We start from the raw sequence: 15,860 nt of genomic DNA, 5'->3' as shown, positions 1-15,860 counted from the left end.
CTGAGCAGACCAGAGGGTCCTTAACACATCACACATGGTAGTGTATTACAGTAATCCGTAGTGTCCTTAAGGTTGTCAGAAAAGAAAGACGGGTCAAAAATCTGCTCAATTCCTGACATGTGAACTGGGCCTAAGCCGTTTTGAGCAGTAACAGGACTGCACAGAGGCTGACAGAGTAAGGGGCTCGACACAAGGAGGCGACAGATGATCGCGATCAGCGAAATTAGTCGTTGTTGCTTTTATTACCTGACACATGGGAGGTGACACACGGCAGCGGCCAGCGGCAAAGCGGTCTACGCATTCTGTTTCATGGCGAAATCGAAACTTCCGTTGTTTTGCTTGGCTGTGTCGGGTTGGAGGGAATTAAGGTTATTTAAGCGGTTCAGAGTTAATAAAGCGGTAGATATGATGTTTCACAAGGTGCTGCTAGAGTTATGTGAAATCTTACTTGTGATTTTACTATATAAAACATAATAATAATCAACTTCTCCATGTTTGCTTGGAGATGTACGGAGCATCCTGCCCGCTCATTGGTTAGAAGAATGAAACCTCCTTTGATTGGTCCTCGTCCGAGCGACAGCGATGAAAAGTTGAAAATATTTCAACTTTCTGGGATTGCGTCACTGGGTCGCCTGTGCACGACACGTGCACGAGCGCAAAATTTCACATGCAAGTTTTTTGCGTTTCGCTTGGTAGGAGGGAGACTGTTACGCCCCCTCTCTGCAGGTCTAGGATGATGAGGGGACTAACACAAGAAAATAGGTGTAAAGGTGTGTGTGTGTATAAAGGACGAGGAGGTTAGAGTAAAAACAAAAGGATTTATTAACATAAAGTGTCCTAATAATAATAATAAATAGGGAAACTAAAAACATAAGCAGTCTCACTGCTTATGAAAAAGGCTTTCTGCCAAACTTAAATGACAACCACCTCAACGCAAAATATCCCCGGCTCAAAAGTCCTATGGGGATAAAAAGAAAACCACCACGAAGGTTTTACCCTTAACAAGGCGTGTGAAAACACGCTCCGAAGGTACCCAGGCTAATCCTGGATCCTAACACAAATGAGCGAGGGAGAATCTCAGGCTACTCCTGGATCTCTATCAACAACCTTAAACCCAGCATGAACGGTGTAAACAGCCTTAAACCCGACTGGTAACGGTAGCGAAAGTGTCCGTGAGCTAAGGAGAATCTCCGGCTAATCCAGGATCTCCTCGACGTCTGGTGCGTTTCTCCTTTTAAGCCTGTTGGCCGCTTGATAGCTGATGGAGATCAGCTGGTGTCTCTGCCGGCGTGCCTCTCTCCAAGGTTCTGAAAGGGCGCTGGGGCACTGGAAGGTGTGAGCAGGCCACTCCTGGCGCTGTCCCTGGTGCTAGATCCTCTGCAGTGAGGACAACGGCTCAGGGGAAGATGGGATGACGGACCGAAGGGACGAGGTTCGTCACAGAGACCCACAATTATCGCTTTGTCGCGCGTGACTCATTGAAAATGAATGGAGGACAGGAGATGTTGCCTCCCGTGTGCTGAGTCCATAAAGTTGTCAGCCTCTGTGTAGATCCTTTATTGCTAGAGAAGATGTCCGGCTGCTGTCCACATGCATCAGTAATAAGAACAGTTGATTCAAGTATGGCATTTTTCAGTCTTCTCATGAAATACAGCCTCCCTAATTATCCTGGATGTGTGTGTGACACATGTAAGGTCAGAGGTCGTCTGCAGGTTTAAAGGAACTTTTCCATGCTGTTTAGAACCTTCCAGAGCAAGAATAGATGATACATGATTAAAATATTACTGTTGGCACTATGGACTAAGGATAAGTTATTTTCTTGGGACATTTTACAAACCCCGAGTTAACATGCTTGGATTCCATGGAAAACTGCCCCCACTCATGTGAATTTCACCCATTACATATTCTTAGATTCCCTGTAAAGCATTGAGAGTCACAGAGGAGAAGAAAACAGTGTTTGCAGCAAAGCAATACCGAGTGCAACCCCACCCCCACCCCCATTTTCTGTTGGATAATAAGCCATTAACACACACACACACACATATGCACACGCACATATACATGACTCGGACAGGGACAGGCTGGGATGAATTATTGTCCAAGTCCCGCCGTGAAGCTCACCTTCCAAACTTGATAGTCATTCAGCTATTGGCTAGCGGTAAGCGTTTTGGTTCTCCTCACAGCTCATGGCTATTCATTGAGTGATTTTAATGGTTAAATAGTTTGATGAAGTAATGTACCTGAAAACCCACCCCAGTTCTGGCGAAGGTTGAGCAAGACCATGTACAGACAAAAATCCATCTATCAAAAGTGCAGACTAGGTAAGACAGAAATCACGTCTTCTCAACTGTGGATTTTAAAACCTCTGCTAGCTATTTGGAGAGAGTAAAGGGGAGGTCGGATTCCCATGCAAAATTCCATCTAATGGGAGGGGCCGGGCATGATGACGCAAACTGGTCCCATTCAGCCATCTGCTATACTTAGTATAGGGACTGCTGTAAAGTCTCCAATACAATAAGTCAGTGGCTCATTGAATTCTACTGGGTTCCTTTTATAGGAAACCTTTAAAGAGGGACTGCACACCATCAGAAAATGTAACTCCACCCCTAGTCAAGATTTGAAAAATGCTATGAAAGTGGGCGTTGCCAGGAGGCACGGAGTGGCATGGCCAAGTGTGGGAAATTTCCATGCCGGGGAAGTGGGAGGAGACTGTACCGATGATGTGAAATTGTACCAGCCCCAGTCAATCACAAGTTTCAAATGCAGTCACCATTGTTCAACCTACACGGAGCAGAACTAAGACATTTTTAGATTCTAGGTTTAATCAAGTTTACACTAACATGTTAAAAATGCACAGAAACAGAAAGATTGTATTTGTAAAGATCTAATTATAAAGTTAATAAGCAAAAAAAAAGTTATTTTGGGGTTTAGTTACTCTTAACTAATAAACTGAACTCAATTGGAACGTATTATTTTGTGAAGTGCCTTGAGAAGGTCATTGTTGTGATTTGGTGCTATATTAATAAACTGAACTGAATTGAAGAGAAGCTACAGCTGAGAAAGCAGACAGCATGCGTGAAGCCAAAAACCATTTTGAACGTGGTCAAGAGCTCCAAAAGGTGGATTTTGCATGATTTAAGACCTGTGAAGAAGCTAGCCAGCTCAGCAATGGCTTCTCCGTTGAGGCAGGAGGGATGTAAGCATCCCCTTCTGAAGTCCACCACCATCTCTATCCTATTGTTCAAGAAATACTTTGTAAAAAAATAAATGTCTTTAAATCTTCTTTTCTTTAACTTACCTTGATTGACCACTTCACGCCTACTCTAAAGGTCCGTCTCGGTGTAAAGTTGTCAACACTTATTATTTTTTTTACTTTTGTGACAGTGTAAGAGCTCTTAACAGACTAAACAGTTTTTCCTCCTTTACTGGCAAGCTGCTTCCTTTGAGTCAAAGAGATGACAGCACCTCTGCTGCATCCTCCTCTCATCCCGATCCAAGCCAGAGAGCTTTGTACGACAGTCACTGTGTCATACATCTAATTTAACCCTCTCAGGCTCTAAATAAGTTTTGATAAAAGGACGAACAACTAAGTCCTTCAGCGGTACTTCTTAGTTAAAAAAAATGCTCATGAAATACGTATGTGGAGTAAGCAGGTAGGTAGGTTTTAACTGTTGCAAATCTGCAACGCCTGCCTCCAGAGGGTTAACTCAGACAGAGCCTAGCCACATCCGTCGGTTCTCTCAGGCCTGGTGCATTCACAGACTGTGCTCTGCTGCCAACATCATATTTAACACACAAACAGCAGCCAGGGAGCAAGAAGTCACCTTTCTTCAAAGGTCATTCCTCCCATTACATTTACCGTATGTCAGTATTCATAGCGGTGCATGTTCTCACACACATTTCCTTTCCATATAGTCTACCCAATCCTATGATCAGATTATATACAGGCACATATGATATACCTACTCCTCAGAAATGTCAGGATTTAGGAGGAACACTGTGAAGTCTGACATCGCTGTAGGGCACTCTTCTTTTCTGCTCATCCCATCACTTCTGACGATGTGCAGAATTAGAAACTTCTCTGGCTTCAAGGTTTGCTCTATGTGGATTTCTAAATATTTTTAAGCTGCAAATAATTAAGGACTAATTAAAAAATACAGAAGAATAACTGAAATAATAAAAATGCATTACTTTTTAATGTTTTGGGCAGTCATTGTTTTCCTTTGAAGTCGTAGCTCTGTCCATACACAGAATGATAGACCTACTGCACCAGACTGTAAAGGGTGGCAGCGTGGAGCATGGATGAGCTGGAGGCTTGGGTTTCCTGTCATAGAAGATGTCACCCGTGTAAAGGACATCACACACAGAAATGAACTAAATAGGTGCAGTTTAATTTATTTATTTTTGCTATAGTCTATGACCCATAGGGGCTGTTACAAAGAACAATCACATCAAACCTGCTGCTTAACTTCATGGTTTCTGTTTTTCTCCTCTCTTTGAGGAAACACTTTAGTGTCGACCTCTTCAGGAGGCATTAGAGCTGAGTACATTCATAGTAACACGCTCTTAACAGCTATACGGTTCCTGTAGTTTTCCCCTTTTTTGCTGTGGCCTAAAGCCTAGCATAAAAGTTCTGTTGTTATTGTGATCTGGACAGTCTCTTTAGCAGTGGCGGCTGGTGAAAAATATTTTTGGTGGGGCTGTGCTACTTTTTTTTTAAACAAACTTGTGCTTTCTGAGCTTTGTGCACAACTTCACTATTTCCTGAATTAAGCACAGCTCTTTTATTTCCTGCCTTACATTATTGGACAAAGGGATTAATCCATGTGTGTCTGACTATTGGCACGCTGCCTTGTGGATGAAGGTTGAAAAATACTGCATTAAATTGCACATAAAATGACATGACCATATATGGTCCACATCCACATTACTGTTTGTGAAACTAACATACTGGAGAATTTCATCACAATAATATTAAATAAACAAGTATGTACCTGATCTTTTGCATGCTGTTGGTGAAGCTCTGGATGACCCCTGTCAGATGTAGACAGAGTCAATGTTCCTCTTCTGCAGCTGGTTGAACAGCATGTCCACATGTGGCATGATCTTGTGACACAATGCCAGCAGAAAGCCGAAATCTTCTTCCTCCAGCATTCTCACAAAGCCTCCTGCCTCTCTCTCAGTGATTGGATCAAAGTCATCCGAGTCTCTGATCATCTGGAAAAATCTGAGGAGGTCATCCTTGTGCTCATACACTGTGTTGACATCTCTCTCTTGGACAAAATGTGCCGGTTCTGATCCACTTCTTCCTTGTGTTTCTTCACTGCAAGTCTGTGCCCCACGTCTCTAGCTGCATGGCAATGTTAGCTCTGCCAAGCATAGCTAGCTTCATCGTGTTGTCCATGTGTGCCCGGGATAACTCATGTTTCTTCACCTTCTCAGAAAAATGTTTCATGTCCGTAACTCCTGACTCAATCCATGCTTTATCTGTCCCAGCCGTTTTGAATAACAAACACGGAAAGCAAAATAAAGCATTAGGGTGACTGCATCCAGCTAGCCAAGCCTTCCTGGTGTACCAATTTCGGGAGAAGCCTAGTGTGTACAGTTTACCTCTCTCCTCCTCCTGCTGGCTTATCTTTACGTCGGGCTGATCTGGTCCAAGCTCTTTGACATTAAGTTTTTCCACCATAGTTCTCCTCTCGAACGGATAGTGGAGAAGGGACTGAACTGAATTCAGTGGCTGCTGAGATCCGGTATCCATGCTGGTTGTAGGCTCACTGGCGGCGTCCATGTCTATTACGTCTGCGTCACGACCAAAAACGTGCTGGAGTAGTCGAGACTCTGCCGAGTTCTACCGAACACCAACGAAAGCCTTGGGCAGTAGCTCTATCGCCCATCATGCTTCTGAATCGACGTCGACACTGATTGGATACATTCCCATTCCTAACGTTTGATTTTCTTGTCAGCAATTGGCCGGCTGCTTCCGTGCTGTTTGGGCGACTGAAACACAGCCCACAGCCTTTCTGTCGCCTCCACCGCTCAGCAGAGAGCTTCTCACCTATATATATATATATATATATATATATATATATATATATATATATATATATATATACAGGTGCTGGCCAGTAAATTAGAATATCATCAAAAGGTTGAAAATATTTCAGTAATTCCATTCAAAACGTGAAACTTGTACATTATATTCATGCAATGCACACAGACCAATGTATTTCCAATGTTTATTACGTTTAATTTTGATATTTATAGGTGACAACCAATGAAAACATCAAATCTGGTATCTCAGAAAATTAGAATATTCTAAAGGCCAATGAAAAAATGTTTGTTTCTCTAATGTTGGCCAACTGAAAAGAATGAACATGAAAAGAATGTGCATGTATAGCACTCAATACTTAGTCGGGGCTCCTTTTGCCTCAATAACTGCAGTAATGCGGCGTGGCATGGACTCGATCAGTCTGTGGCACTGCTCAGGTGTTATGAGAGCCCAGGTTGCTCTGATAGTCGTCTTCAGCTCCTCTGCATTGTTGGGTCTAGCGTATTGCATCCTCCGCTTCACAATACCCCATAGATTTTCTATGGGGTTAAGGTCAGGCGAGTTTGCTGGCCAATCAAGGACAGGGATACCATGGTCCTTGAACCAGGTGCTGGTGGTTTTGGCACTGTGTGCAGGTGCCAAGTCCTGTTGAAAGGTGAAGTCTGCATCCCCATAAAGTTGGTCAGCAGCAGGAAGCATGAAGTGCTCTAAAACTTCCTGGTAGACGGCTGCATTGACCCTGGACCTCAGGAAACAGAGTGGGCCAACACCGGCAGATGACATGGCACCCCACACCATCACTGACGGTGGAAACTTTACACTGGACCTCATGCAACGTGGATTCTGTGCTTCTCCGCTCTTCCTCCAGACTCTGGGTCCTTGATTTCCAAAGGAAATGCAGAACTTGCTTTCATCAGAAAACATAACTTTGGACCACTCAGCATCAGTCCAGTCCTTTTTGTCCTTGGCCCAGGCGAGACGCTTCTTGCGCTGTTTCTTGTTCAAGAGTGGCTTGACACACGGAATGCGACACCTGAATCCCATGTCTTTCATGAGTCTCCTCGTGGTGGTTCTTGAAGCGCTGACTCCAGCTGCAGTCCACTCTTTGTGGATCTCCCCCACATTTTTGAATGGGTTTGTCGTCACAATTCTCTGCAGGGTGCGGTTATCCCTAGAGCTTGTACACTTTTTTCTACCACATTTTTTCCGTCCCTTCGCCTGTCTGTTAATGTGCTTGGACACAGAGCTCTGCGAACAGCCAGCTTCTTTAGCAATCACCTTTTGTGTCTTGCCCTCCTTGTGCAAGGTGTCAATGATTGTCTTTTGGACGGCTGTTAAGTCAGAAGTCTTCCCCATGATTGTGGTGCCTTCAAAACAAGACTGAGGGACCTTTTAAAGGCCTTTGCAGGTGTTTTGAGTAAATCAGCTGATTAGAGTGGCAGCAGGTGTCTTCTATATTCAGCCTTTTCAGAATATTCTAATTTTTTGAGATACCAAATTTGGAGTTTTCATTAGTTGTCACTTATGAATATCAAATTTAAATGTAATGAACATTGGAAATACATTGGTCTGTGTGCATTGCATGAATATAATGTACAAGTTTCACGTTTTGAATGGAATTACTGAAATATTTTCAACCTTTTGATGATATTCTAATTTACTGGCCAGCACCTGTATATATATATATATATATATATATATATATATATATATATATATATATATATATATATGATTTGTTTTTGTTACAAAACACACAATTAACTTAGAACATGTGATTATTGTTAATTTTATTTATTTATTTTTTTAAACAAAAATTAAAAACACTGGGGAAAACTGGGAGGGCGGCACCCTATCGCCCTCTACTGGCCAGCCGCCATTGCTCTTTAGAGTCCAGCGGTTCCAAAAGGCAAGTGTTCAGTCGATCACAATAAGCTTTAACACAAAGCAGCTACTGTACAGTGGTCCTCGTGTGTCCAGAAGTGACATTTTTAATGTGTGTTTTCAAGCACACACCCCTCGCCCCACCCCCAAAAGCCTTGTCACACAGTACAAATACATTCAGGTGAGTATAATCTACGTATTAAGTATATATTCCGAGTTCTAAGGGAGTTGTGCCCGGACAGTCGCTGAGGTGTGATTTGCTGACTTTACAAGAGGCTTTCCAAGATTTATTATATGCTTCTTAAATGTGAACATAGCTTGTAATGGACTTGTCAGGAAGGAAGCGTGAAGCTTGGCCTGACAAGAGCCCTACAGTAGGGTACATGTCACGTCTCACCACATCAGGACATTGTCACCCTTTTCCCTCCCACCTCAGACCCCATTGATAGCCGCTGACAGCCACCGTGTTTCCCCAAGTGTTGACACAGTGAATGCCGCAACACTTATCTCCACTCAGCTCTGTCCTGTCCCACTCTGCGGTGTCAAGGCCGGTTCTGGAGCTCTCAGCGTCAGATATATGACTGACTGCTTCCACCGCAGCGATGAACCAAGGGCAAAAAAAGGGTGGACGGGAAGGCGGAGAAAGAAAATGAGGTGGCAGAGGAAAGGAAGGAGTGCTCCGAGCGCTCCTGGTGTGGTTTTTACCTGCAGCAGCAACAGTTTAGAGGCTTGGCGCTGGCTTGAGTTATGCCTCCCTCTGACACTTCGATCAGTCCAGAGGCACTGTTGAAAGGTTGTGCCCCTTAGCCCTTTCTAAAATTCATGCCCTGTGATGAGTTCCTGGGCCTTACTGTCCCAGCTGTCCAAAAAGAGAGAGAAGTTATGCACTAGGTTGTTCAGGGTGTCGGTGCGTAAGCATTAAAGCACCATTATAAATATCCCCCTGTTATCTCCACATATCTCTCCTGCAGCTTTAGAAAAAAAAAACATAAATTATGTACTAAACTTGTGACTCGATGGAGAATAATGCACTGTAAGTTTTTGTTCTAGTATATTAAACAGCGTAGAAAATATATCTATACCACAAAAATGTGATTTTCTCATACATGACTTTGACATTTGCAGTAATAGAGCAGAGGTGGATTTCACAGCTGTAATTCTGATATTTTAAATTGATGCTTAAGTTTCATGATTTGTATCTTACTATAAAATGTTCAGGTAACTGTGGCGATGTCACACATTTACGATCTGAGGTGATTATCATCACTGTCACTAAACAATTTTACATCATCACCCAGAAATGCAAACAAGATGGAAAAATATAATTATTTAAATATCGGTCCAGTTTTACTTCTCAGACCGATCCTGACACATTAAAAAATGAATAACATGAGCCGATACCGAGCACAGATTACCCCTGGTGGGAGTTACTATTATCCTTGTGGTTATTGTCATCTCATAGAGCTTTTATTCTTATAAAAATTGAATGTGAGGGTTATTTTCAACATGGTACACGTGCTACATAAAACACTATGGATGGACAAATGGTAATAAAGCATGGCCATCAGAGTCTTGGCGGACTCTTGATTCAGAAATAAAAAAAATTGAACTAACTCATATTATATACACAACCTTTACTTTCAAGCTTTGTTTCTGTTGGCAGCATACCCTGTGTCAGGTTACTGGTGGTTCTGTCTCACAAAGTGTTGTTTCCATGGTGACCCTGATGAACCGCTGTCGGCAGCTTCAACATTAATGTCCATCTTGGTTCTCGTTGCACTTCTCAGTTTTTACAGGACAACATAGGCAGAATGTGTCTTCACGTTGGCGGATGTTAGAAGTTGAATAACTAGCAGTGATTGCATTTAAACATTCTTTTTTTAAAACCTTCTATTGCTTCTATGCTGCTGCAAAGAACTACTGCTAGCAGAATGAACGCTGTGATTGTATGAATGTCTGTGTCACTGTACAAAAAGTCCTGCATGATGTCACTTGTCTCGTTGACAGAAAGAGTCATTTACACGTGTTTCTTATGTTCAAGTCACTTTTTGACATCCTTCACAATTTTATGAGTTTTTGTTCATCAGCAAAACACAGGAATGTACTGTTCTGCATGGAGTTTTATTGAAACCTTTGTGTGTAATAAATATATCTCTGCTTCTCTCTACTACAGCGTCCCTGGTACTATAAATACACCTGTTCATGTAATCATGTATTTGCCCCCCATGGCGAAGTACAATTAGGAATATCTTTGAGGAGACATATTAGTCACCTGTTTCACCAGATTAGGCAATTCACAGGAATCAATAAAAGACTGGGGTAATTCGTTAAAATGAGCTCTTCCTCGTATTGCCTTGGGGCTCTGCTTTGCTGCACGCCAGAAGCAGATGGATCCATTAAAGACTGTTGATTTTTTTCCTTCCCCTTGGTGAACCAAGATCCAGTTGGGATCTGTTGCATGTATACCTTCCTCTAGCATCAGAATCGGTGTCCGTGAGAATTGTATATCATATCTGTGTCGACACCTTCCACATCAGACCAACTCAATAAATAGATTAGAACGAGAGGAGCTCCAGTGTTTTGTATTGCTCTTCCAAAGGGATTTAACTGTTGTCATGGTGACACAATATGGATCAACAAAAGAGGTGACTGATAACATTGACATGACTAATCTTCTCTTTTTTTGTATTTCTGCCCCCTGTTCCCTTTCCCTCTCTTGTCATCCTTTTGTATCTGTGGCCCATTTGTTTGAAGAGCGTGTGTAGGATTTCCTCTACCCTCTTTCTTCCTGCTCCACCTTCCCCCTCTCACTGTACTTTTCATGCTTTCTCACCCTCTGCATCCCCCTCCTCCTCCTCCTCCTGTCTGAGATAAGTGTGTGTCTAGAGGAGTTGTCAGCTATAAATCACATTTCACTGTGTAGCCTTCTCAGATACCAGCAAGATAAAGGGAGCCATAAATAATTCCACATCATATACACGTTATTGCTTTGCTTTTAAACCTAACAGAGCCATGAATAACCAGGGGAATAATAACAAAATGCTTCCTGAATCCGGGCTGAAAACAATGTATATCCCTGCATAAATCACCTTAAGTGCTGTTGTGCTAAACATGCTAACGTGGAAGCGTCACGACGAGTGTCTGCAAATCGATGCAGCCTGTTTTCTTCAGGATGTTGCTCAGAGCCATTCGTCAGGATTTTGAATTTTGGCTCTCAGTCACCATAGCAACCAGAATACAATGCCACCCTTTTAAATCTGACTCATTGCTTTTTTCCCTTCCTTTTCGTGCTTTTTTATATCGGTATTTCTTCTTCTTCTTCCTCCGTTCTTTGCTGTCCATCTTTATGTTCGGCTTTCTCCCACCCCCAAACTCATTCTCACCACTCTGGAGAGAGGAAAGGCAGAGACTTGGACAGAGATTGAGGGAGAAGGCAAGGAGAGAAACAGGGAGAGTCTGTGAAGGGAAAGTGATACAAAGTGGGGAACGGAGAGGAGAGAAGGAGGGGGAAGCGAGAATCTACACAGAACCCTGGGTGGGTGGGGGGGGGGGGGGGGGGTGAAAATGAGAGAGAGTTTCTTGTCTTGTCTCCCAGCTCGAGCTAGCCAGTCAGTAATTCAGTCTATTCCTCAGACAGAGGCTTTTTTCTTTCCCGTCTACCGCTGGATTTGCTTTATCTGGCTGGAGTGTCGCCCCAGCTGGGTATCAAACCCTCCTCTGGGAGAAAAATAAACAACAATTTTACCAAAACTGCATCTTAACTGCCAGCCATTTCCCAAGCAGGACTGTGCAAATAAATTGCTGCAGCATGATAGGGCTGTGTAGAAAGGAGGCGCAAGGTAGCGTTGTGTAATTAGCCAGTGCGTTTTCCCCTATCACTGTCAAGCCAGATTAGCCTTCCTCTTGCTTAGGAGATGTGTCAGAGTACCTCTTTCTTTATTCTCCCTAATGGCTTTGTGCATGTCTATATTAGGAAGTAACAGCTCTAGAAGGCAACCACTTACAAACCCAGCGGTGTGATGCATATGACACAAATGACCAGCCACCATTTTTTAAAGCTAAGATGGCCAATTATTGTAATAGAGTTTAAGTGGACTGGACATTAATTTGTTTCTCATGGAGCAGATCTGATAGAGCGTTACATCCATTTCCATTAGCAGGCTGTGTGATTACAGCTGGTATCTGGGAGGGGGGTTTCTGTTTGTGGCCGCCATGTGCTGTGACTGCTGTATGTGTCTGAGCTGACCCTTGATCAGAATGGGCGGACCACAATGTGAATGTGTTAATGATGGCCGCTTTTGCAGACATACGAGACACCGGGCCCAAGCCTGTGATGGTCTACATCCACGGAGGGTCCTACATGGAGGGGACAGGAAACATGATCGACGGAAGTGTCCTGGCCAGCTACGGGAACGTCATCGTCATCACGCTCAACTATCGAGTCGGAGTACTCGGTAAGCACATTTTTCTTCTTTTCCTTTTCTTCTTCACCTCCTCCGCTAAGGACGGTTTTCTGGGGCATCTTTGTAGGGCACCTGGGTGTAATGAGCTCTGCTGATTGTCACATGGACTCTAAATGAGGCAGAGTGAAAAACTGATTGTTTTTTTTTATCTTGTCCTTCCCGTTGATGTGATGCTCACATGCAGCATGCAGGTGCTCATGCATCACCATCAAAGTAACCGAGTTTGCTGAATGTGGGTTTGTTGATGTATTTGGGATTTGGAATAAATGAAGAAATTATTGTAATGAGGATGAGAGATGATGAGATGGGCGTGATGCTGGATGGATGCAGGAGAAGGGGTTGGGCTTGGCTGCAGATTGACTCACACGACTGGATCTGCTCTACCGACCAAAGCTCTTTTACTTTTTACGTACCCTCCTGAGAGGGAGCCGATTATCAATCATGTATTTTTTTCACACATAAGTCATCACAGCTGTGAACACTGCTGTTTTTCTGTTACTGCTTCTATAAAAAGCTCTGACCTGTTATTCTATGGATCTTAGGCTTTTCAACACTATCTGAGCTTTTATCCTGAAGTCAAAGTGTAACTTCAAATCTACCGCAATCCCCTCATGACTTTATGAAGTCTTTCATCTTGTTAAGACGACATATTTTGTGTAACAGAAGCAATGCCGTGAGTGATACGTGCTGTCTTCAGCATGCCATGTGACATGTGACAGCATGGCACCTTCTCCACGCAGAAACTGCGGTGCCAGCTGCAGTCTCAGAAAAGCACCAGAACAGAAAAGCCTAATCTAAGGAACCGATTCCAGGAACATGCTGGAACTTGTCAGAACTCATTACAGTTCCAGTAAAGTTAGTCTGACATTTGCGATAGATGATCGGATATTTACTAGCATGCACTAGCGGGAGTTTGTTGGCATTAAAGAGCGGGTACTTCAGTGAGGTGAAATAAGTGGTACTAATTGGTGTATTTTATTCATAAATCCAGTTTAAGGTTGCATGTTTTATTCATGAGGCAGAGTGGGTTTAAACGCTGCCTGGGATTTTTCTGGAAGGAGTTTCTGCCCGTTCCAAATTGAGTCAAGGAAGTGAGATGGCGTATGGATGTCTCCATGTTGGTCCGGTGATGGACTGACCTTTTCAGAACTTCCTCACCTCTGACCCACTGGACCAATTGGCTACAACCCAAACTATCCATCAAGCTCATTTTAGATCAGCAGCTAAAGATAAATAATGGAAGCCTTCTGTGTGCGTTGGTCCCGAGCACGTGTTACTGTTTACAGGAGCTGCATGTTGAATGGAAATGAACTACAGCTCCCATGTTCATCATAATGAAGACATGTAGCCCAAAGGGACAGTGCAGCTTATTGATTAGAGCTCAAAGGGGGACAAAGCAAGGAGCTACTAAATGCTTCTTGTTGCCTGGGTTGGAAAAGCCCAAAGGTCAAAAGGTCAGGATAATTAATGTAGGTGCATGCAGTTGTGCAGAAACAGGAACCACTAAGCAGAAATGGACTCTGGTTCCTTAAGAAGAGCTTGTTAGGAGGACGGATGTGTTTCGATGTTTACTTAACATTTGGTCACATTTGAAAAAACGAAATGTCTTCCTGAAAGAGCGGTCTGCCTCAGCTTTCTGCAGGTGGAGCTCCTCGTCAAGAGCAGAAGGAGTGCCCCTTTATCCTAGAGGACATTGAGATGATTGCTTTGGGTGAATCACAGAGGCACAGCTACATTCATCCTGAGACTCTCTTTTTGATGGAGATGAGAGCGCCACGGCCTATCGATTTTGTTATCAGGATTGCGCGCCTTGAATACGCCGTGTTTTCCTCTGTCATTTTTGTGGAGTATCCTTTTGAGCGTTGTAATCAGCCTTCAGGGTGGGAAGGTAGTCAGGCTGAGCATGCCGCCTCCTGCTCCTGCCGCTGGTTTAAAGCCAAGTGCATAAGCCTAATGCAGATTCATGACCATATTTCTTTCATGGCACTTCAATTATGAGTCAGATGTTTCCTCTCTCGCTGCCACGTTTCACCAAATGTCATCCTGCGAGCGTGCACACCCAACCGACGAACACTCAGAGCACACGCACACTGGTACTCACATCATCAAACACACTACAGGCTCAGGCAGAGAGATGAGGCAAAAACAAACCACACACATCATGCACACACACACACACACACACACTCACAAAGCAGCTCTTGTGCTGAGCTCCCCAGCAGCCATTCTGACCAATAAGCAGAGGAGAAGTGATGCATGTAGTTGAGTGATAATGTCCATCGCTGTAGCATGGCCTGATAATCTCCCAACAGTACGGCTTTAAAGTGTTGCTACAGACACACTCGTATAAAACCAAATAAAAACCGAGGCCAGAGAGAAAATCGGGATATAATGGGCCAATTAGCACTGCGCTGTGTGAAGATATTCACTCGTAAAGTCCAACAACATGAAAAACTGGAGTGGTATGTTTGTCATTCTATACTGTTGTTTGCTTTGTTTATGTGTGTGCCTACAGGTTCAGACTTAATCCATTGCAAACAGAAGGCCGATTGTTTGTTTTGGGCTCTTTCAGCTAAAAGAGGCTGAATGAAGATAAGACTGAGGTCCTCATCTGTGCCCCAGACAAGCTGGTTCCCAAAGTCAGAGACTCTCTTGGTCAGTCCTGGTGTGACCTTTGACCCAGCTCTCACCCTGGATTCTCATGACAGTTCTCTTGTTCGCTCCTCCTTCTCCCGTCTCAGGAACATTGCTAAGCTGAGCTAGCCTAGTGAACTAGACCAAATTCTCACCTTGCAAAGTTTGGTCTAGGAACACTCCATTGGAACACCCGCAGCATTCCGGCTGGCCAATCACAGCTCCCTATAGGGGTTTTTAACTGAAAAGAGCACTGTGATTAGTGCACAATGGTGGGCCAGTCACAGCGCTCCATCTGCTTTGTGGGCCAATCAGGGCCCCCTATTCGTCTGGTGGATGGGATGAAGCGACAAGATGGCGGCAGCTCGTTTTTATTCACATTTCTAATCTTATTATCTCTTTTTCTCCCATTTTTACTTTTTATAATAGTCCTTTTTTTGTATTGTTCTTGTTACATATCTTGTGAATTTTATCTTGAGAGGCGCTTTATAAAAAATGTTTCTTCTTCCTCTGAAAGCTTCATTTGGGGTCAGCTAGCATCCTGATGAATGTAAATCCCTGTTTCACTCCCCATTGCTCCATGAATATGGAATCTAAGGAGGAAAGGTTGGTTTTAGGCTATAATAAATACATAAATACAATCAATTTTAATTTGACTTCTTAATGAGGAAATAATTTAGGCAAATCGAATAAAAAAACCAAAGTCCAAATTCACTAAAGGTTGGGGTTTTGTTTCCTGTATCTTATTCACAGACACTTAGCACAGATATTTGTGCTTCAAGGAAAACCTGCTGATATTCATGAAAAGACTGCAAGGGCATACATCG

The 15,860-nt window shown here is 43.3% G+C and overlaps 1 protein-coding gene across 1 annotated transcript in view; it reads left to right on the top strand.

The window, feature by feature from the left end:
• The window catches only part of nlgn3a (neuroligin 3a), a 232,842-nt gene that overhangs the window by 88,902 nt on the left and 128,080 nt on the right, over window positions 1–15,860 (top strand). Inside the window, exon 5 of the mRNA XM_070552687.1 lies at window positions 12,241–12,390. Within this exon, the coding sequence (XP_070408788.1) occupies window positions 12,241–12,390 (150 nt within the window). The remainder of the gene's footprint in view (window positions 1–12,240; window positions 12,391–15,860) is intronic.

Source organism: Nothobranchius furzeri, chromosome 1 (genome assembly GCF_043380555.1).
Source record: "Nothobranchius furzeri strain GRZ-AD chromosome 1, NfurGRZ-RIMD1, whole genome shotgun sequence".
Classification (NCBI taxonomy): Eukaryota; Metazoa; Chordata; class Actinopteri; order Cyprinodontiformes; family Nothobranchiidae; genus Nothobranchius; species Nothobranchius furzeri.
This window is presented reverse-complemented; position numbering and strand designations above follow the sequence as displayed.